The 23,139-nt window shown below is 37.3% G+C and overlaps 1 protein-coding gene across 5 annotated transcripts in view; it reads left to right on the top strand.

The window, feature by feature from the left end:
* LOC131683224 (uncharacterized) overlaps nucleotides 1-5,549 on the top strand; it is a 316,913-nt gene extending 311,364 nt beyond the window's left edge. For all 5 annotated transcript variants that reach the window (XM_058965057.1, XM_058965059.1, XM_058965061.1 and 2 more), the window contains 2 exons: nucleotides 2,734-2,799; nucleotides 2,856-5,549. In XM_058965057.1, the coding sequence (XP_058821040.1) occupies nucleotides 2,734-2,799; nucleotides 2,856-5,548 (2,759 nt within the window). In that variant the 3' untranslated portion in view covers nucleotide 5,549. The remainder of the gene's footprint in view (nucleotides 1-2,733; nucleotides 2,800-2,855) is intronic.
* The last annotated feature ends 17,590 nt before the right edge of the window (nucleotides 5,550-23,139 follow it).

Genomic DNA, 23,139 nt, shown 5'->3' with positions numbered 1-23,139 from the left:
ATGTTCAGATTAATTATTTCAAAACAATTACACAATGTCCTACGCATAATAAATGAAATAAAACATACTGTATCCCTTTGCCTTGACTTTTATCAATAGAAGTTACGTTGCAGACTGAATCAACTGATGTCGATTTGATATGTCAGAGGATTATATTTCGGTTTAATACGCATTATGATTTGATAGCATGCTCATTTCTATGCTGTTCGATCACGAGGCGTGAAGCTAATTTCTGGATTTCTACATGAAATCCACCAGATCCCTACAACAATTTTTGCTTCAGGTGATCTAACAGCATCGAAATGAGCATCCCATCAATCATAGTGCCTATTAAACTGAAACATAATCAATGCAATCCTCTGACATATCAACTCGACATCAATTGATTCAGTCTGTAACGTAACTTCTATTGATAAAAGTCAAGGCCAAGGGTTACAGTATGTTTTATTTCATCGTTACTATTATGCGTAGGACATTGTGTAATTGTTTTGAAATAATTCATCTGAACATTCCAACTCGACAACATTTCAGTTCGAATTTCTACATATTAAAGTCCCCCACCCTCACTACGCCCCATTGCTCAACTACCTACGCTCATGAAATTGAGCTAAGGCTTTTGAATAATTCATCCAAACATATCAATGTGGTAAAACTAAATTATATAATGTTATTTTGGAATGCTATATGAAATACCATTGGTACACCGGCAGTGTTGGCAATAAAAATGATTTTTGACATTTAATTCGATGTATCGAACTTTGAACAGCTATAACATGGCTTAGAGACATTCTATCACCATACATCCTTCGGCAAAGTTGTTCAGCATATCCTGGACTATACTTCTATCTATTTGTTGGCACACTACAGGAAGAATTGTAGTCTGTAGAATTAAAAATGCAAAAATGTAGGTTTTCCCATACTAATCTCCATACAAATTTTACTCGCAATGCGCTACGCCGGGTCAACACCAATCGACCCCAAATTTTGCACAGTTGTATGGGACCCCAAAAGGAACCAAAAAAGTGCTGTGCTCGTTTGATGTGGCTATGATTACATTTTTCCATATAACAATGCCCCACCCTAGTATGTATGTGTGTGTGTGTAGTGCGGATTTGTTAACAAAATGTCCACATCGGTTTCTCGGAGGTGGCTGAACCGATTTTTACAAACTAAGTTTCAAATGAAAGGTATAATATTCCCATAGGTTGCTATTGAATTTCATTTTCAACCGACATCTTGTTCCGAATTACGAGTTGAAGAGTATTGTTACAAAACAAAATTTGTTGATTTGTCTACATCGGTTTCTCGGAATTTTCTGAACCGATTTTGACAAACTTGATTTTAAATGAAAGGTCCATCAGCTGATGTTGAATTTTGTGCGGTTCCGAGTTCTGGTTCCTGAATTACAGGGTGATACGTACGATCACGCAGCAAATCCCGATTCTAACGAATTCTGCGATGAATGTAAAAAGGTGAATTTTTTTCCAAAATGTAAACACAACTGTTGAATTTGTAGATTTAGGTCACCAACAGTCATGCAAAGTTTCTTTGGCCACACTGGCAACCATCGATGGATCCGGAAGCATCCAAATTCAGAATAACGGTTATATTGGTTTCTCGAAAATGGCTAGATCGATTTGATCAACTTAGTCTCAAATGAAAGATGTAGCGTCCCCCGGAAACTGATAATAAATTCCATCTCCATCCGACTTCCGCCTCCGGAGTTACGGGTTGTGGAGTGCGATCACATAGAAAACTCCGATTCAAACCGATACCGCGATGAATGCAAAAAGGTGCTCTTATATATACTTTCCAAACGTAATAAGAATGAAAGACATTTCCATAATGTTATATTGTACGAACCAGCTATTAAATCATAGTTTGGAGAAATGAGAAAGGCACAATTGCACCTCTAGGTGGATTAAAACAGGTTTTTCAGTTCAATATTACCGTGGCTGTTTTTTCTTTTACGAAGTTTTAGAACTCGAATAATGATTTCTTTTTTTGTATGTAGTTGTCATGTCATGTATAATAATAAAATGAAATATATGCATTTGAAAACTTTTTATGAATATAAACAACGCAAACATTCTTGTATTGATGATTGAGAAAGGCACAATTGCACCGCTAGGTGGATTAAGACAGGTTTTTTTCAGTTCAATATTACCGTGGCTGTTTTTTCTTTTACAAAATTTTATAACTCGAATAATGATTTCTTTTCCTGTATATTTGTCATGTCATGTATACTAATAATTTGTAATATATGCATTTGAAAGCATTTAATGAATATAACCAACGCAAACATTCTCGTGTTCATGATTGAGAAAGGCACAATTGCACCGCTAGGTGGATTAAAACAGGAATTTATGCATAGGTTTTGTATAGGAAATTTCATTTCGCAAGAGGTGTATTGTACTTAGCTTAAATTGTCCAAAAAATCCCATGCAAACTTCAAACGATTTTTCGGAAGCCGATTTGGCTCAAATTTGGAGCGAACACTCCTGCTAGGACCAGGAATCGACCCAGAAGTGGGCCGATAGGGGTTTATTTTTTCTTTCACTCTAGTGTAGGATCGTAGAGGTTTAATATTTAGTATATCGTCAAGAGTTGCTGTCGGCGTTGTGAATATGATATTTTATGACCGTTATAGAGATTTTTAGTTAATAACCTAATACGCCATATATTGTAGACGAATAATTTACAATATTATTGACTTCAAATTTTGTTTTTTAGCCTTGAAAGTGAAACTACTTGTCAGAAGAACAATGAATCAATTGGTAGAACAAGGAATAATGCCTTGTAAGTATATGAGCATCCATGAATGAATCAATTATTACCAAATTCTATTATTTTAGCGCTCAAAACTTCGCCAGCTATTTACGAGCAACAGAGACAACTCGAGCGAGCTAAAACAGGCGACTTACTAAAGGCAAAAATTAAACAAAGACCTAATAGAATGGAACTCGAGAGGAGACATATCCTAGAACATCAAGAGGGAAAAATTGATCCTAGTTTGGCAGAGAAAAAAAGAATGCTCGAGAAAGCATTACTAGTGGATCATTTAAACTCAAAAATATCTCACCGACCTGGACCACTCGAACTAATTGAAAAAAATATTTTGCATGCGGAAGAGCCGATAGAACGAATAGTGAAAGAAGGTCTGGTTAACTTTACTTGCACTGACGAGGCTGTTTCACCAGCGCAAGCTTTACTTAGCCCAGAAAGAATGACTTGTGTCGAAGATGATTCACTAAGTTCCGAAGGGGAAACTCAAAGCCTACAGAAAATTGCGCCCATCAATGTCCTTTTTTTGGCTCAAAATCAAAATACGAGTATTCCTGCTAAAAATTTTACAGCCACATCAATTGTAAGGATAGAAAAACAGCCTTCTTCTGATTCAATAACTTCGAATAACTGTATTACATTTCTACAACCGGAAAATAGTGTGAAAGTGGAGAGTGTACTTGAAACATGCAAGAAGACGAGTAGTGGGTCCATGAAAAATGATACAAGAGAAAAGAGTAAGAAAAAATGCAAACACAAGGCCATATCCAAGGCCCGATCTATCAAATTTCACGAATATAAAGGTCCACCAAATGCTCAAAAACATTCAGCAGTGCAGCCAAATAGCGGCGAGACTAACTACCAGTTGATAATGAAGCAACAATATCTTCTAGAGTATTTGGAGGAAATTTGCAAAGATCCTCCAGTATTGCCCGTCAGTTCTAAAATGTCATTCTCTGCAACTGTTAAAGAAAAAGAACCAGGTTCATCTATACAGAGAAATGATTCGAATTCTACACAAAAAATCCCCCCAGACCCAGCTACAGAAGTACTCAACAAGCTGAAAGTTTTTCAACTAAAGCGGTACTGTAAAAAATATAATCTACCGGTGTCTGGATCAAAATCAAGTCTTGTGGATCGCTTGAAACCTTTTCTTTATTTGATGGAGAAAAGTCCTGATTTTGATGGAAAAACTGATATCGATGTACTGGGGAGTTGCAACGCTCATGATCAAAAAAGTAATGATGGAATTGAGGAAAATTTATTAAAAGAACAGCAGAAACGAATTGCCGAACTACAAAAACAGTTGAAAAAGAGCCAGGATGAGTTGGAACTAATAAAACTAAATCAAATGCGCTCCCATCAGGATTTTATCATTAAACAACAGAACCACGTTTCTGCTGCGCCTATGCAAACGAAATCAGAACCAAGCCACCAGGACAGATACAAGAACAAAGAAATAAATATAACATCGATGCATGCTGACAAAATGCTGTCTGATATGGACATTAAAATTTCCGTGCGTATCGAACCTGATTCTTCAGACACTGAGATAAAACCAAAAATGGAACCAAACTACGTAGAAAATGAAATGATATTGAACATGATTGATGCCCAACATGACATGCTTGGTAGGGATGATCTATGTCGGGCTACATGGAAGACTAATAATACTATGCAATCCATGGGAGACGTTATTCAATGTGATTCATCATTGCGTGAAAATGCTAGCTATGTCTCCAATAAGGAAACACTTGACAAACTGCTTGGTCAGGTTCAGCCGGGGATTCCTAGTTTGAATGACGGAAAGTCCGATCATAGCTACAAACCTGCCGATACGGGCTCTTGCAGGAAAAACAGTCCTCTGGGAAAGCATTTGAGCAAAACATCACTAGATGAAAATCTGCATACGCCGTTGGGGCTTAATGATTACAATGATGTAGATTTACTTGATTTTCACATGCATATTGATGATACCTGCGATGAGTTTACAGTGACGAAACCCGAAGAAAATTCTGTTCCGTTCCAGCAACCAAATTCTGATATGCTTACCGATAGTAACACCACTGTTAGAATGGACGAGAAGAATATTTTCAATAATTTTGATGGTCTTCGGTTTGTGCATAGCGTACCATACTCGAATATTTTTACCACCTACCGCAGTAGTATAAACACGGAAATACCGGGAGAAACAAAAGCATCCAAAATGTTTTCAAAGACAGAAAATCTGAACGATATTAACAAAAACTACAGTACCACCATTCTTAATGATGCGAATCGTTTGCTCAGGCCATCACAAAGAGATGTAGAGCACCTATCACACCCAGGGATTTCCAACATCAAGCGTGACTGGACGTCGGATGGCACTTCTTTTGCCAACAACAAATTTAAACCGATTCATCCTGATGGTTTACAACAAAATGTGCAAACAAGCCTCATTCGCTCCGAAATATTGAATATTGCGGATGATAAATGTAATGATATTAGGTTTAGTTATGATGACAGTGCAAAGAGCACTATTAGTGCATTATCTGGGAATTTGAATAATAATGCAATTTCTGGGCATGCCAGCCCAATGGATTTTGATAGTTTACTGTCAAACATTGATTTACCTAACCCGAATTGTGATCGAGGGTTACTTGATGGAAATCAAGAAAAAACATTGTATGATCTACAACAAAGTAGTCTACTTGATTACTTTAACGATGATTATGGTATGCAAAATGATTCTTTAACTTGTGAAATAAATAATACCAGTTACTGAATTTGTGTGCAGCGTATTTTATTTATATAGCTATATTTATTTTTATATTTATGAACGCAATTCGAATCTATGTTATTTTATTTCAGACTTCGCTGCTTTGGCAAGCTGCCTGAAGAATACCACTTCCTCAAAATTATGTCCCTAAGGTGCCGTTCATAAACCATGTAAAATCATATGGGTGATGGAGAGAGATGAGTCAGGCAAAAGTTGTCTACAAGGGGGAGGTTTTTTTTTTGCAAAAGTCTACGTAGACATCATTATCTCTTCTTCAATGTCAGCTTCTTTCTCCGAACAGCCTAGATAAGCCGTGTAGTGTCGGTAGTGGTTGCTTCAACCGGCTAAGAATTACACTACGGACTACCTGTTCCGGTGGTAAAAACCCACCAAACAGGGAACCCCAAATCCATAGTGTCATGCGACCCGTGCTATGGGTACAATTGTTGAGGGGGTTTAAAATATTCTCATTGGCTAACGAAGTCTGGGAAGAGCTGGGCAAACTCCACAGCAGGTGTTAAAATATTCGCTCATTCTCACGACAAGCAGTTTATCGCACAGCTTTTTCATCCTTAGTAGGCATGGACCCAACTTTTCACCTTTCAAGAAATTGCGAGAATTTGCTGACAATGCAGTATGGAAGCATGATAATGTCGTAGCCTCGAACCTCGTGATAAATTAAGTTCAAGAAAAACCATTAATATATTACATTATAGAATTTATTTCCCCACATTATTGAAGTATTTACATTCTAAGGATCTAAATCTACTCATTTTTGTGATTTATTGCGAAACCATCAGTTATTCGGCAGTTTTACATTAGGCGCGAAAATATTATCTCATATTATACCGCGAAAAGATAAGATCCAATGCTGCCTTGTCGAGAAAAGTTGGAGAGCTAACAATGTTACATCGTATGTTTGCTTTTTTATTGCTGGTCGAAGTAGGTGAAATATCGCCTTATTCTGTTCATGAACGCGAAAATTGTAAACTCTGCTCCACAGTATGCTGCATTACGCAGCGGAACGTTCACTCTGCGCACCGAAGTTTTTTCGCCGATGATCCGAATAATTTTGCCGATTTTTTGTTGGCTGGGAGTTCGCTGAGACTCTCGGCTGATGGTAGTTCGGTGAAGCTTTGGTTTTCTATTTTGAAAAGTTACTTAAGACAGCCTTCATTGCTTACAACAAGACAGGCATGACTAACCCACTTGAAATGCCTCGTGTTTGCATTCTTGCAAATAAGGCTAATGACGCGTGTCTCATATCGGAGCTCACGACTCGTGATATCTGTGTTGTCCCAGTTACACTGACTGTCGGTAACGTACACACGGTGTTCCTAAAACCGTTATTAACCAAATTTTGGGTTTGGATTGGACCAAACCCGTGGGTGTTTGCTGGTAGCCTTATGAAACGTATCATAAAACTTCAAATCGCCATATCTCTCGAATCCCTCGATGGATCATTTTGAAATTCACTGAGAAGATGCTTGGATACTGTATCTTTCGAATGCCGTATGCCAAATTTATGGTCATTTTTTTAGTTAATAACGGTTTTAGGAACACCGTGGTACACACTTAATCTTGTTCTACCGAATCCCAGCTTTTTTCACTACTTTTACCGAGCTTTGCACAGCCGAGCACTCAGCTAACAAAGCTTTTACCGAGGTCTCAGTAGAAGTGACGTTTGTTTTGAATAAACTCGGTAAATATATCGCTGAAAATCAGTAAATTAACGCCACTTTGCTGAGCTATCAGACTTTTACTGACTTTTCAGCTGTGCGGAAATTACCGAACTGAATTGAGTGTGTAGACAATTTATATATATATATATATATATATATATATATATATATATATATATATATATATATATATATATATATATATATATATATATATATATATATATATATATATATATATATATATATATATATATATATATATATATATATATATATATATATATATATATATATATATATATATATATATATATATATATATATATATATATATATATATATATATATATATATATATATATATATATATATATATATATATATATATATATATATATATATATATATATATATATATATATATATATATATATATATATATATATATATATATATATATATATATATATATATATATATATATATATTAGGGTGACAATGATTTATATGAAAAAAATAACAACTTACACCCCTAGCGTCGTTCCAAACCATGAAAAAATGACACTGTCCAAATTTGAGCGAAATCGGTTAACGCTAACCCCTCCCCCAAAGAGCTTAGAGTTTGTATGGGATTTTTGGCCAAAATGTATGGGAAAAACTCGCAGTTCACAAAATCGCCGCTAGAAGTCGCTGTAAACGTCCGAACACGGACCTACGAAGGAGTTAAGCTTTTGAAGATATGCCGAACAATTTTGTCGAAGACTGTAAGACAATCCAACTAACCGCTAAAAAGTTATTAACGTTTGAAGTTGGATACTGCTGCTTAACATTCGCAAAGGGCGAACTCCGCTTATCTCAAGCATGTGAACCACGCGTAACGGTGGTACAATGTTAGGAAAAACTCATATATCTCTGAAACGATGAGAGATAGAATGTTATGATGTTCCACAAACTTGTAGAGGAATAAAAGGATTTTCTGGATTTCTCCGCATGGTGGCGGTAGTGAGCCAAGTAATTTAAAGGGAATACTCCTATCTGTAAAACGGTAATAGATGGAGCAATATGATGTTCTACAAAGTTGTAGAGTAGCAAAAAATACTTTCTTTTCTCATTTGAAAAATGCAAAATTCTACCACATGGTGGCGCCAGTGAACAAAATTAATTCAAGGTAAAACGCCTACGAAAATTAACAATACAAAACTTCTAAAGTTTTGGGAGTGCAGTTGCTATATTCAGCAAAGTATCTTGGTTTTATGTGCTCCTTATTTTAATGATGTAAATTAGGTTGGTTTTCACCACATAGGTGGCGCTGCAATGTTAACTTTTTTATTTAGCATCCTAGAGGTTTCGTGTCTTCAGCAAAGTTTTAAAACGTTCAAAACTACGACAAATTGTTGAAGATATTTAAGGTCTATGTCTTCAAATAACAAAATTATAGCGCTTATGATAGTTTCACTGAAATTGACGTTTTTTTTAATATTTGCTTCATTTTTGTTGAATTTATCACTCACAACATTACGATGCTATCAAAACTGATTATTTGCGTCTATTAAAGAAGACTTTGTGGATTGTCAACACGATTTAAGTAAAATTTGAGCAAAAATATTGCAAAATTTTATGATTTTAAAAATCAGTTTTTTTAAAAAATGCCATTCTGCGCTTAATTGGATTCGGTTAGTGGCAGCGGTAGTGAGAGGGCGTGTTTTTGTATACGCGGTCGATCGTCGCACGTACACCCAAAACGCGAGCCGTATGAATTACATGCGAATAAGCATGATTCTAATGAGAATTTTGCATTGTAACTGGTATAATGCATAGAAAGCGATATTGGTCCGGGACAAAAATGCATTAAATGGCGATTACACCACAGAAACTTACACAAACCCACAGTTGAGAATGTATTAGTGAATTTAACGATATCGGAGTGTTAGTATTGAAATGACTCTTCACTAATACACATGTAAAGGACATCTCCACTCGGATACATGTGCGCTCTGAAAATACTAATACACGCTCAAGGACCTGTTTCCATTTCGCCTTTCTACTGATCACATGCTGCATATTGGAGAGAACAGTTTATAGCATCATCAAATTGAAGGGGTGTGGGTGATGATTATGTGTTGATTTTATATTGAGCTTTCGGCGTTCTCTCAACCCTAAATTTACCAGCGATATGCGAGTTCTAGCCATTAGATAGGTTCATAAATGTTAATAATGATTAATGATTATTTAACCGCACTATACGCAGGAGAAAGTTACCTATATGGGAACATTGGGCTAACAAATTTCAACATTTGTCTGATAGAAGCCGTCCGCCAATCATTTCTGGCATTACTTATATCAATAGTACTTTCAGGTGATATCATATCAGTATTTCGCAGTAAAAGTATTTAAGTTTAATGTATCATAAACTTTAAGGGCAGTGATGACATGGTTTTGCACTTTTGAGCAGCAGTGGCAGTTACTCATTTCAGTTTGTATTATTTCCCGAACATGCGAATCCAGCGCACACAGAGTGTGACAATTAGGTTTTACATCAACCGACATAACCCCACAAAATGAGCCGGATGAACTTTGTTTGACAATTCTCGGTGGTTTGTTTACATGGGAGTTACATGAGTTCGAATGTAACAGATGAGCACCCGTTGCACTCGCACTCACGCAATTGACAAAGTAAACAAACCACTGAGAATTGTCAAACATGAACTTCATTCATCATAAGTTCATTGTAGAATAGGTATAGGTAACATCGTTTTTTAACCGATGAATGGGGGTCAGTTTGACAACGTCAAAATCGCTTGAAATGTCATCAACAAATAGCAGTAGCAGTAGACAATAGAAAACAATGCACACTTTCTCTAATTTGATCGAAACTCGTGCTTCTCGTTTGTATTTAGACAAATTTCGTTAATTTTGTTACAAACAAAGTTTTTTATGTTGACTACGCCAATATTACGCCATGTCATCCAGCGACCGCACATCATCGCCCTGGTCAACGATCATCGCAAATCAATCTGAGCACAAATCATTTTCTTCCACTCTTCTCTGAAGCGTAGAATGAGAGTGATGATTATGGCAAAAGCCATTCGCTATGGGAAAATAACGCGTATATCACACACTCTCATAAACGCAAACTGTTCACGCGTTTAGTGTGATTGGAATTGAGCTGTTTGCAGACAAAAAAGCGTAACTGTGTATGAAGACAAAACTTCTTACAAACACCACAGAGGTATTCATGTATAGAATACACCACCTTTTTTGGAGACTCAGCAAGCAAAACCAACTAATACTTTTACATGCGGGCAGATAATATGGTAGCGTGTATGCTCAATCGATTTATTTCATCATGAATCAAGCAGTGTTGGTATAATGCAGTAACTATGCTTGGTCTACAATGCGAAAAAGGTATGATTCTAATTCGGAATATGCACGAAAGGATGTAATGCCTTTTTTGCATTGGGAAATTGTTTTGGGTGTAGAAATCGTGTTATATCGAATTCTCCCGAAAAAAGTGATAGTGTACATATGTACATCAAATGTATGTGCGGTGATAATAAATACTATAATTGAATAGTGCATTCCATAATCGAAAAATTATGATTTTGCTTATTTTCGGTCATACGATGACGATCCATAAAAATGGTGCATGTATAGAGACAGTGTTAGTGAGTTCCAGCAGTGATGATTTGTATAGGAGAATCTTGCGAAACCCAGTGAGGAATACAGCACAAACTCTCGGGTGAGCTCGGTCCAACACGTGTACACTGGACGGGACTCCTAGGGATGTTCACATTAGGTGGACCTTACACGAAACTGTTGATCAATTTTCCACGTTGAAAGTGCTTCATGAAAGTATTAATGTTGTGGAGTGTGATTGACAAGTTGAGGCCGTTTTGTCAGCGTTTTTATTGACTATACATATGTCGCATGTGGCGTCCGTTTCGAGCTGTCCATTGACAGGCGATGTGTGTGAGTGCGGTGTGACGTTGAAGGCGTTTGTGAGTGATGTGCACTGTTATGTCCGCTTTTGCTGTGGTGGTTTTTAAGCACGGTTCTCAGAGACACTGCAAAATATGTGTGAGGACGCGCGTAGAGTTGTATGTGGAAAGTTTCGCGTCGGTGTTCTATGCTCGGTCGGCGCTGCGCCGCATCGGGTGGTGTTTTTTAGCTTTGTTTCGCATTTTGGTCGGCAAACAGAGTCTGTGGGAAAGTCGAGGAAACGCATGGTGTAGCGGTCAGGGTTTCCAAGTGCGAATAAGTATTTTAATACATAAATATATGCTTTTTGCCTTTAGAGTGATCTGTATGACTATATATAAGGTTGATTCAATACGTTGTCCCCAGGCTGATTTTTGTTTTTGAGTGCAAGGGAAAAGAAATGTTAGCTCGCGAACAGCAGGACTAGCGGATCATCGAGACTTAGTACTTGTATTATATTGGAAAAACTGCGGGTGAATGTATAAGTTTTCGTTTTACCGCTTTCCTACAAAGGCAATGAGCCTGTTTTCACCCTGTTTCTGTTGTTGCCCGTTTGGGGCCGTTCGGCTCAATGGCGTTGCGATGGCTGGAGCATTTGATTCACGATATTTGTTTTTATATTGGTTCTTTGACGCGTGGCAGGGATGTTGATAGCAGTTTGTGCGCGTTCCATTGATTGTGGGCCGCGTAGTTGGTGAGATGATGCGGCATCTTCCCTAATAGTGCACCCATCTTGGGACTCTACCCGATATCTATTTTATTATTTATTACGGCTCTTCGTATGCGTTATCGTGAATACTATTGTTTTTATGAATTGAGTTATTGAATACTTTACGCTGACGTGAACAAATGAACTGAGTGTTCATTTTTGACAGTTCGCTTGTACTGTTTACATGGACTTAGAAAAATTCTTTACGATTTTCTTCGAGCGAATCTAGTCGTCCACAAATTTTTCTAAGTCCATGTAAACAGGACAAGCGAACTGTCAAGAAAAGTGAGGTTAACTATGCCAGTAAAGAACCTAATAGCTTATGGAGGGGGGTAATTACGCGTAGTAGCAAGTATTATGTAGGAGTATGTAGTTGGCATAGTAGGAAACGACTCGTTCTTGAGATCGCTGGTCTGTTCGTCATGCAAAGCTTGGTGGATATTTACTTGAAAGCACTCGGGATACTTCTATGTTCACGACGTGAATGTAATCGATACTGCTTGTTATCGCCTCAGTTTGTTTATTGTCCCCAATGCTCAATGCAATTAGTCGAGAGATAGCATAACATCGCGCGTTATGCTGTTAAAGAAACGGCATTTTATTCATATAAAAAGCATATTCGTAACTTATTAAATTATTTAATTTTTATACTAACATTCAATTACGTATCATTTCATGGTTTTGGGGTCGTCGAAATAAAGAAAACCGAAAAAAAAACTGTGCACCTTGCGTTTCAAATATATTTGTTCAATTAAATAAATGCAACACTCCCGATAGTCGGCTATCCGGAGTTTAAGTTGTTTATTTCAAGCGCCGAGTATTTCCATATTAATACAACAAACAATAAATTTGTTAACATTTCTCGGCAGCCGGCTGCCCAGAGCAATAAACACATGAAAAAACTTCTACAAGTTGCATAGATTACATCACTTATCAAGCTGAATCCTGATTTATGTAACCCATCCCCTTCCACTAACAATAGCTCCTTCCCGTGACAACCGTGGAGATGCAGAGGTATACACGGTCTCCATAATAACGGTTGCCACACTAACATTTCCTTCCTTCCCCGATGACTGTAAGGACGTGGCCGGCGCCGTTATTGAGACATCAAAATGTTGAGCTCTCGGAACGTGCACATTGAGGATGGAAAGCTACTCCCAGGCTCCATTCGTTGATTCCTTTTGCAATTTCGCCAGCTCTTGTCAATCACGGAGTAGCAACTACGAATTGTATGGTCATCATGCTCATGCTCATGCTCAAAATGCCATTCTGCGCTTAATTCATATTTTGACTGGAATCTACACAAGCTTGCGAAGTTTTTCTTATTTTTTGTGTAGCTGCTCCAGACATAAAAAAGTTTTAGAAAAGTTTGTCAATTGATGATGAACAACTGAACTGCAGTCTTCCAGTCTGTTTGTTACTATCTTTCAATTGCCGCAAGGTTCTACTGTATCGATTTTGTTGGCTATTTTCAGCAAATTTAAGACTAAGAAAAACGAAAGTAATGACATTGAAAGACGGATAGGTATTTTAGAACGAATCAGTTACAAACTTAGAACGGGAAACTAGGGCTAGGCAGGCTCATATGGACATGAACGAAAGTAAATGTGGAGTCCTTTACCTTCTGTTAAGTTGGAGCTGGGCGTTACACCCAAGTCTACCGCATGGTCATTGATAGAACATAACTCATCATCATGTTTTACCGCCGACGCCAGTCTTCTAGTCTTCCAGTCTTTCAGTCTTCATTCAAGTTTGTTATGTATATATACCAAATTCGTCACTGATACTTTTTGCATGTATAAGGCAACTAGCAGTTGGGAAATTGGATTCTGAGATGATTATGATTTTCATTGGTTTAGTTTTCGATAAAATTACGCTGAAAAAAATTCAGTTTGGACAAGAAAAACATTTATTTCGAATAACTTTTTTCCTTAAAGGTGCGCAACTTAAGTTTTTCACGGTAGGTAGAAAACATAATTACCTGTTTTGGAACAAAATTTCATCCAAATCAAAGATGGGATTTTTTTTTGTGAATCGACTTATAAAATTTTTAAAATCGATTTTTTTTTTCTGTGTATGGTGACGAATTTTTCAATATTTTTCTTAAAAAATTTGACTACTTTTATGAATTCACTCAAACATTTTTTTTTGCAGTATTCGGCATTTTTAAGCTATAGTCAACAGTCTAAATCATTTTTGGAAAAACAGGGTATGCAAAGTTTGTGATAAAGTTTTCATGTACAGAAAGTTTCATTAAAATCGGAGTGGGTGCTGTCAACATTTGTTCGAGCTGGTACGAAATTCGTCACATACTCAAAAATCGAGCAAAAATAAATATAAAAAGGGTGTTGCTCTTGCCCCTTCGGGGTGTCGGATTTACCCAGAAAGTTTTTAAAATATCATTTTTTCTCCATTAAAGGTAACCAATAATTTTAATAAATCCAATTTTTTGAAACGCTGAAAAAATTAAATCTCGTTAAGAACCATATATAACATGGATTACAACCAGAATATACAATTTTAGAAGGTTTGTGGAGTATAAAAATTATTGCGCTTAGGGTGGCGGATTTGCCCCCGATTGCCTTATGTCTAGCAACTAGCTACGTATGGCAGTATACTAGATACTCCCGATTCCACTTTATTTTTAGACACGTGAGGACATTCTCGCTTACGCTCGCGGGATAATCCTTGAGTAAATGCCATGACGTTTACTACTTGAATTGTTCAACATTGATGGGTCGTGAGCAGCTTAGGCTTGCAGAAGATGACTCTGTCTACAAAGCCGATCTAGCAGCAGTTTACCATAATTTTGGAATCATTGAAACTTCACTCGTGAACCCTTATTTCATTTTTGAGGATAATCTCAACACAATTAAGGAGTAGCGATCATTGAATCTTGATAACACTGTTCGACACAAGATCGAGAAACAGAAAAAAACCCGCAAAAAAATTTAAAAAAATGGAACGGGACTTAAAAAAAAAGTTTATAGCGAGAACTGGAGATGTTCAATATGGAAGCTACCAATGAAAATTGCTACATTTTAATATCTCACCAAACCATATAGAAATTTTTTATTGCTTCGAAAGAATAATCGAAGCAATTTTGTTATTGATTTTTTAATTTCGAAAAATTCATATGCGGAAAACCAAAAAAAATTGAAGAAAAATACTTGAAAAATTGAATAAATATTGAACAAAAACCGTAAAAAAATGTTTTCGTTTTTTTTAAATTGGAATTTAATTATTGGCGCCAAAAGATTTCAAAATGAATGAAACGTAGAATTTTTATGTCAAAGCAGAGAATAGGCATCGAAAAAAAAAGTGAAATGAAAGTTCTCAAGGAACAAATTTTGGGGACATTTTTTTTAAATAAAAGTTTTTGTTGAGGCTTTGAAATGTTTTTAACTAGCGAATTGTTCTAATGATCTGGACTGCGGAGTAAAACAAATCCAAACATAACCAGTGGTTTGGGGGTTCTACTAAACTATTCTAATTTTTAAAAAAGGAGATGGGTGGGTAATGTCTGTGAAAAAAAGATTGGTGCGAGTGTCGTGACCTTACTTAGGACATTTTAAAAACTTTTAGCGCTGATAATGGTTATTTTGCTTGGTAAAAAACATCAATGCAGAAAGTGGAAGATATATTTCGAACTTTTCATATTTCAGACCGATACTTCATTTGATTGATCCAGTGGTTTAATTTGAAATCTGCAGCACACAACGCAACCTCCAACAATCTTTGAATTCAGCACAAACATCAAAGGTTCTTTTCCGAACCACCATACAAGTAATAAAGAATAATTGGAACATTTTCCATTTAAACATGTTACCCATCCATGGTTTGTTTTAAAATTTATCGATTTTAAAAGAAACTAACTCCTGTAGTTAGTATGTTAGTGTTTTCTGCGGAAATACTGTTGGAATTATATTGAATTCTAATCGCACAAAAAATGTCTATGCGATTTTGCCGGCTTTTGCGCATACATAGTTTTTGGGAATATTTTGGAAATTCTGAAAATTTTCTTCTTCTTTTGCAATCTGCAACATTCGCTGAAAATATTGATGAGATGTTTTTGTAAAAGGCAGTGTGGCAACACTGGTCACTGGAAGGAAGGTGAGGGAGGACGCATACGCGTTTTAGTTATACTAGCATTAGTAGCAGACAGGCATAAGAAGGCACATAAAACGAAAACGAGCGAGAGAGCGATAGTAGTGCGACTATATAACGGTCGTACAGTGGTCCCAAAGAGCAAAAATAGGGTTTTTTAGATTGTGTCAAAACTGTTGACTTTAGCAATATGGTGTCATTGAGAAAGTTTCTTGGAGTAGAACTCCCCTTCTTTCTGTCTTATCAGATTGGTGATTAATCCTCCCAATAGTGAGTTACGAAATTAATTTTCTTCAATAATGCAAATAGACAAGCAAAGTTGTAGAGAAACTCGTTACAAACATCTTACCTGAAGATCTTAAATCTCTATCTTTTAAACTTTTTGAGATATTATTTGTGAAAGGCCCTTAAAACAGTTTTTCCTCACAAGTTTTCTTCTTGATTTATTACATTATATAAATGTTCTGGAACATTTTTTGGACTATTAAACTGCATTACTTTTCCGAAGACGGAAACATGATATCGCTAGTATGTGTGGAGATATTCACGATTTACATTTCTTAGAAAAGAAATGTATAGAATTCACTTTTTGATTGAAAATAGCTCTATTTTCAATGCCGATAACTTTCAAACGGGCAAAAACGGGCAAACCACTCGGTAAACAAATTAAAGTGCAACAAAAGCACAACAATTGCTGGAAAAATCAGATCTCCCCAAGGCGGCCTTCCATGAAAATACTACAGCTAAACTTTGCCTCATTCCGGCATCAAAACATCACTATATATTACTATTAGTTCTGAAATCAAAGGTTAAAGCCGCAATAAATAGCCTTTCTTACTTCTGTAAGAACGTCTTGAGTAAATCCCCAAGCAACCAAAAGTTCATATAAAGGAGCTGCATAAGCTTCTCGTTTTAAGTAATTTTGCAATATGTTGTATGTTCTAATAGTGGCTTAAGCAGTTCTATTAAAGCTTGAGCAGCTTGAAGGTTCGCTAAGAACTTTATGTGAACTTTAAAGTGTGCTTTTTAAGTATTATCCGAACTTCTGTTTGCTTGGGTCAAAAGTTACAGTTGTTCAAAAGCTCAATGCATTCTCCTGACACCGGAAACTGACAATTGCCTTGTGCCTACTTCATAACAATGGCGCAAGTTCAACCAAACGGCGAGTAATCAATTGCATTTGATTACGGAACAAGATAAACTTCAGCTTTAGCATTTGTCACACTGTGGAGTTGTGTGGAATAGACATTCTCATCACAACACGGAGGAAATATTTTTTATGCTTCTGGTTGCACTGCCAAAACGAACGCTCAAGAGCGAAACATCAAACTTAACGAAACCATACAACTATGGTCGTCACTCTCGCACACAAATACTATTGAAGCAGCAAGCCGCAGCTCATCCAAGCGCACAAACTGCTAACAATTATCACTTTTCGTAGTGCTTCGAAACGCTCCGCATCATAGCCACGAGATCTGCTGTCCAATATTCCATACATCAGCGTGGTTGGAAAAAAATTAATCGAGGTCAAGGTAAATTATCTTCCATTGTGCCGAGCACGACCCTCTTAACTCACGAAAATGCACTCCATGCAGAGATCGCGCACAAGCACGCGAAGGAACCAAAAGCCGCTACAAAAGCGCCAGCACAAGCGTCGGTTGAGCCACCATTTTGTTACCACGAGGTGAATTATCCGGCCCAAGCAACCTCCCAATTGAACTAATGTAATTAATTCCCAACAGCAGACGCTATTCCGCAGCAACATATCACTGGAGCTCAAACAGAGTAACCACGACGCACGGTTCCCGAACAAGGCTCTCCACCAGAGGTAAAGCTGCCATCATAAACTCAATAATTATTCACTCATCGAAATATTTCAAGAACCTTTTATGACGTGCTTCTGAATAGCGTACGCCTCCATATTGCACGATCTCATCGGCGCTCCCCGGCATTACCTTGTCGGTCATCACCAATGTGCGCAGAGAGCCGAGCGATCCAGGTATTTAACCTCACTAGGTGATGCAGTGCAAAAGAAGACACAATAGTGTCGGTGAGAGAGCTTCGGCCGGCAAGGCAAAGTCGCTGCGGAGAAGAAGTACGTCTGCCCACGCTCGCGAACTGATTGTCAGACGATACGAGTGACGAGTTTGCTGGCATTGGGTATCAGCCGTCAGCCGAAGGCGTGCTTGTGTAGAAAAACAGTGACCCGAAAAGACAGTACGTAGCAAGTGTTATCATCGTATTAAGACCGCGCCACGCGGGAGTGTGAGCAGAGGGGGTGAAACAGAGGGACTCTCTATCGTCTCCGGATTGTGTGTGTGAGTTGTGGCACGGTGCGATTGCGGCAGAAGAAGAATTATGGCGAATGACCCTGTGTGGTTAAAGCCCAATAAATAAATAATAATGCGGCAGAAGAAACGAGCGACCCGTATTAGTGTTCCATCAGCACGTTCGAAACACCGAGCGCTCAGAAGCGAGCGATCGAATACCATCGCATCGACGATGGTGGTGAATCATCAGAGGGGCCCCTCTGCGTCACGTCGAAGTTCATCCGCTTATAACAGTAGTCACCGGAGACAGCAAGTGTGAAGCAGGAAAGTTAGATAGGGCAAGATAGAAAAATGTAACGGGCACAATATACAAGATGTTAACATGATTTATTTTTTTGAATGCTTATTGGCTGCCCGAGTATCTCACTGCCACTAAATGCGCTTTAGCCGGGCAAGAAGACAAAGGGAACAGATCTCGTCCACCCAATGAGTTGAGCATGGCTTATTTTCACAGTCTATGGTGTTTACTTGATTTTTATTGTTAATTTTATTGGTTTTTCAATCCAACCAGTGCCAGTATATGGACAGAGAGGAGTAAAAGTAACACATTTCCATAGAGGGCCGCCTTGGGGAGATCTGATTTTTCCAGCATTTGTTTTCCAAGTGGTTTGTCCGTTTTTGCCCGTTTGAAAGTTATCGGCATTGAAAAAGAGCTATTTTCAATCAAAAAACGTGTATACCTCCACACATACTAGCGATAGCAAGTTTCCGTCTTTGGCAAAGTAATGCAGTTGAATAGTCCAAACAATGCTCTAGAACATTTATAATGCAATATAATGTAAAAAATCTAGAAGAAAACCTATGAGGAAAAAACTGTTAAGGGGCCTTTCACAAATAATGTCCCATATCTCAAAATGCTGAAAAAATAGAGATTTAACGTCTTCAAATAAAATGTTTATAACCAGTTTCTCTGCAGCTTTTCTGAAGTAAGTATTTGTCTATCTGAATTATTGAAGAAAATAAATTTCGTAACTCACTTTTAGGGGGATTAATCATCAATCCGATAAGACCTAAAAAAGGGGAGTTCTACTCCAAGAAAGTTTCTCAAAGACACTATGTTTCTAAAATCAACAGTTTTGACGCAATCTAAAAAACCCCTTTGGGACCACTATGGGGCGGCCGGATTCTCTCATCATTCGTTTGATCGTCGTTATGCTACTAGCCAGCATCGGTAGTATCAGAGTACAATTTTTCGTGCTATGGCCGGACCAAACAGTCCGCAAATTCACCACATGGAAAGCTCACCGAAAGCAGTTCGCAACGAAGGCCTGCAAAAGTACTCTCGCTACCAATTAGGAAACGTCGCCCTGTGTCAACGGAGCTACTAATCTGCAATGCAGTTTTAGCGTCTGGTTCATGAGATTACGCAGAACTTCATAATCAATCTACGCTTCCAGAAAAACGCTTCCGCTCAGCTGTAGTAACCATCATGCCGAAAGACATCAAACTGGCTCGCCGGATCCGCCATTAGCGGACCTATTGTGTCTCCCATAATAAAACAAACCAATGATCCTTTTCAGGACTAATCAATTAATTTGTGGTAGGAATATTTAACTGAAATTTTCATTTTACATTGCATTGCAAACAAACCCCACCAGCCCTTCTCTTCTCCCTACTTGGATTATTTTCAATCTTGATACTGCCCGACGCTGTAGTTTAATTGATAAAATATGATACGCCAACGAAGGAGATAGAAGGGATATCAAATCAAAACTCTTCGTGCGAATACAATGGTCGCCCTGAAAAAAGCAGGTTCGGTTTTTTCTTGGCATCGTTTCGCTTGCCAACAAAGAATAATTCTTTTCGGTTTTCTGTGGCAGCAGAATGGTATGAATGTTAGGCAATACACCATCCTGGGCAATGGTCACACCAGAGTAATTTGTTTAATCCCGTCATTTCGAATGGCCACCTGCGGCTGATAATCCTGGTATTTTCGTTTCCACGGGTTTCGCTTCCTGCCACCTCCAATATTTCGGCGACGAAATATTTCATTACGTCCGCGTACGACCCCTGGTTCTACATTCGGTTCAGTTTATGTTACTAGCACGGAGCTGTATAAACTAATAATTACAGTCAATCTACGGATCCGACTGAATCCTAATAATCACTTTCTCTCCCGTAATTGGAATGCAGTCTCCGGTCGTTCAACAAGGTTGACAAAGCGAAACCGACTAAAATCACAATGATTTTTTTGCCGCTCGGTGCATGAAATTAGCGGTAACCGATTACGAACTGGCTTCGGTCGGGTATTTTAAAATCCGGTTTTTCGTCATGTATGCTGCTCTCTAACCATCGAAAATGAAAATAATTGCCACAAACTGATTCATCCACCAGCCGTTTACAGTTCACAAATAATTTCTTCTCGGTATTGTACAACCATTTAAGGAGAAGCCCTGTACGCTCCAAACAGCTCAACACGAATGATAATGAAGCAAACCTGTAGCTGACCTATATTTAAAACTTTTCATCATTTAAGTGTTCGGTTGGTGCACCATACTGACGGCTCTGTCCGAGATGAGCTGAAAATTTTTATTATTTCCGATCAGTTTTCGGAAGATTTTTCAAAACAGTTTTTCGTTTTTAATGCATATCATACAAACCTCAAAATTTTATACAACATTGTTGAACTTATTTTTGACAAAATGGCAAATAAATTCATAAAATCCATGCAGTACAGAAAAAGATATAAGCGTTCCAAACTTTACATGACTTTCCTTCCGAAATTGTGAAAAGTGCCCGTAAAGGTAAGTCGTTATTCACGACAATAATAAGGCCTAATTCATAGCTAAAGAGTTACGCCGCGGTATATTTTTTGAAGAAGCCAATATTTATTGGCCTACTTTGGAGTTCTAGTCCCAACTCGAGTACGAGTACTCAGTCCCATACTCGTACTCGTACTCGAGTTGGGCTCGCAGTATATGATACGTCTCGAGTCGACCTACGAGTACTGATGGCACCAACATACACTATATCTCTGTGGCGATAGCGAGCTACATGCGCGATGAAACGTACAAAGCAAAATACCGATACCCAGACAGTTCCATTTCTATAGCGAGAGCGATCGACAAGCGCCGACAGCAATGTTGCAAGTCTCGCAGGAGACGATCCACCCATGCCGGAAGATCCGCACAACGCAACATTTAAATATCTTGTGATGTATCCCCGACTGGGCAGACAGCGCAGTTTGGCATGCACACTTTGCTTGTTTGCAAGGTAATAGGGGATGCTGAACATAATAGAAGCACAAAGCGAATTGGATTGTAGCCTGCTTAGATATTTATTCTAGGCTGGCAATGTTCTAGCAGAATATAGTATTTACGTCCCGTAGTCCGCGTAACGTGACATAATAGATGATACCAGATATGACGAAAAAGTTACTAATCGGCATTCGAATGACCCTAGTAGCGCTCACCTATCACAAAAATATCAGCCATGTAATCGTGCAACTAATGCCCGTCCAACTGGTTGGACATTGGGTACGCTTCCGACGCCATCCCAGTTAAGCTCAGCCGGAAATGAACTGGAATTCTGGCTGGTTCCAGTTCGCATTCTGGCTCCAGTGACACTTTACTGGGATTGGGCGGAAAAATTGGGAACCATTCAAAAGGTGTATCAAAAATTATTCATTCTCGTCGTGCAGGGATTGGCGTGATAATATATTAATGTTATGGTGTTAGCACCACCATGCGATGAAAATTCTGTTTTTACAACAAGACACGAAAGCCTTTGCAGTTTTGTATAATTTCGTAGAACATCAGATTGCACTATCTCTATCCATTGTATAGATAGGCGTATTACCTTGAATTAATTTTGTTCACTGGCACCACCATGTGGTAGAATTTATATATATATATATATATATATATATATATATATATATATATATATATATATATATATATATATATTATATATATATATATATATATATATATATATATATATATAATATATATATATATATATATATATATATATATATATATATATATATATATATATATATATATATATATATTATATATATATATATATATATATGCTAGAACATTGCCAGCCTAGAATAAATATCTAAGTAGGCTACAATCCAATTCGCTTTGTGCTTCTATTAAGTTCAGCATCCCCTATTAGCTTGCAAACAAGCAAAGTGTACATGGCAAACTGCGCTGTCTGCCCAGTCGGGGATACATCACAAGATATTTAAATGTTGCTTTGTGCGGATCTTCCGGCATAGGTGGATCGTCTCCTGCGAGACTTGCAACATTGCTGTCGGCGCTTGTCGATCGCTCTCGCTATAGAAATGGAACTGGGTATCGGTATTTTGCTTTGTATGTTTCATCGCGCATGTAGCTCGCTATCGCCGCAGAGATGTAGTGTATTTTGGTGCCATCAGCACTCGTAGGTCGACTCGAGACGTATCATATACTGCGAGCCCAACTCGAGTACGAATACGAACTGTTTTGAAAAATCTTCCGAAAACTGAATTTATATATATATATATATATATATATATATTATATATATATATATATATATATATATATATATATATATATATATATATATTATATATATATATATATATATATATATATATATATATATATATATATATATTATATATATATATATATATATATATATATATATATATATATATATATATATATATATATATATATATATATATATTATATATATATATATATATATATATATATATATATATATATATATATGCTAGAACATTGCCAGCCTAGAATAAATATCTAAGTAGGCTACAATCCA

The sequence above is a fragment of the Topomyia yanbarensis genome, chromosome 2 (genome assembly GCF_030247195.1).
Source record: "Topomyia yanbarensis strain Yona2022 chromosome 2, ASM3024719v1, whole genome shotgun sequence".
Lineage (NCBI taxonomy): Eukaryota > Metazoa > Arthropoda > Insecta > Diptera > Culicidae > Topomyia > Topomyia yanbarensis.
The sequence above is the reverse complement of the archived record's forward strand: the minus strand, read 5'-3'. Positions and strand labels throughout refer to the sequence as shown.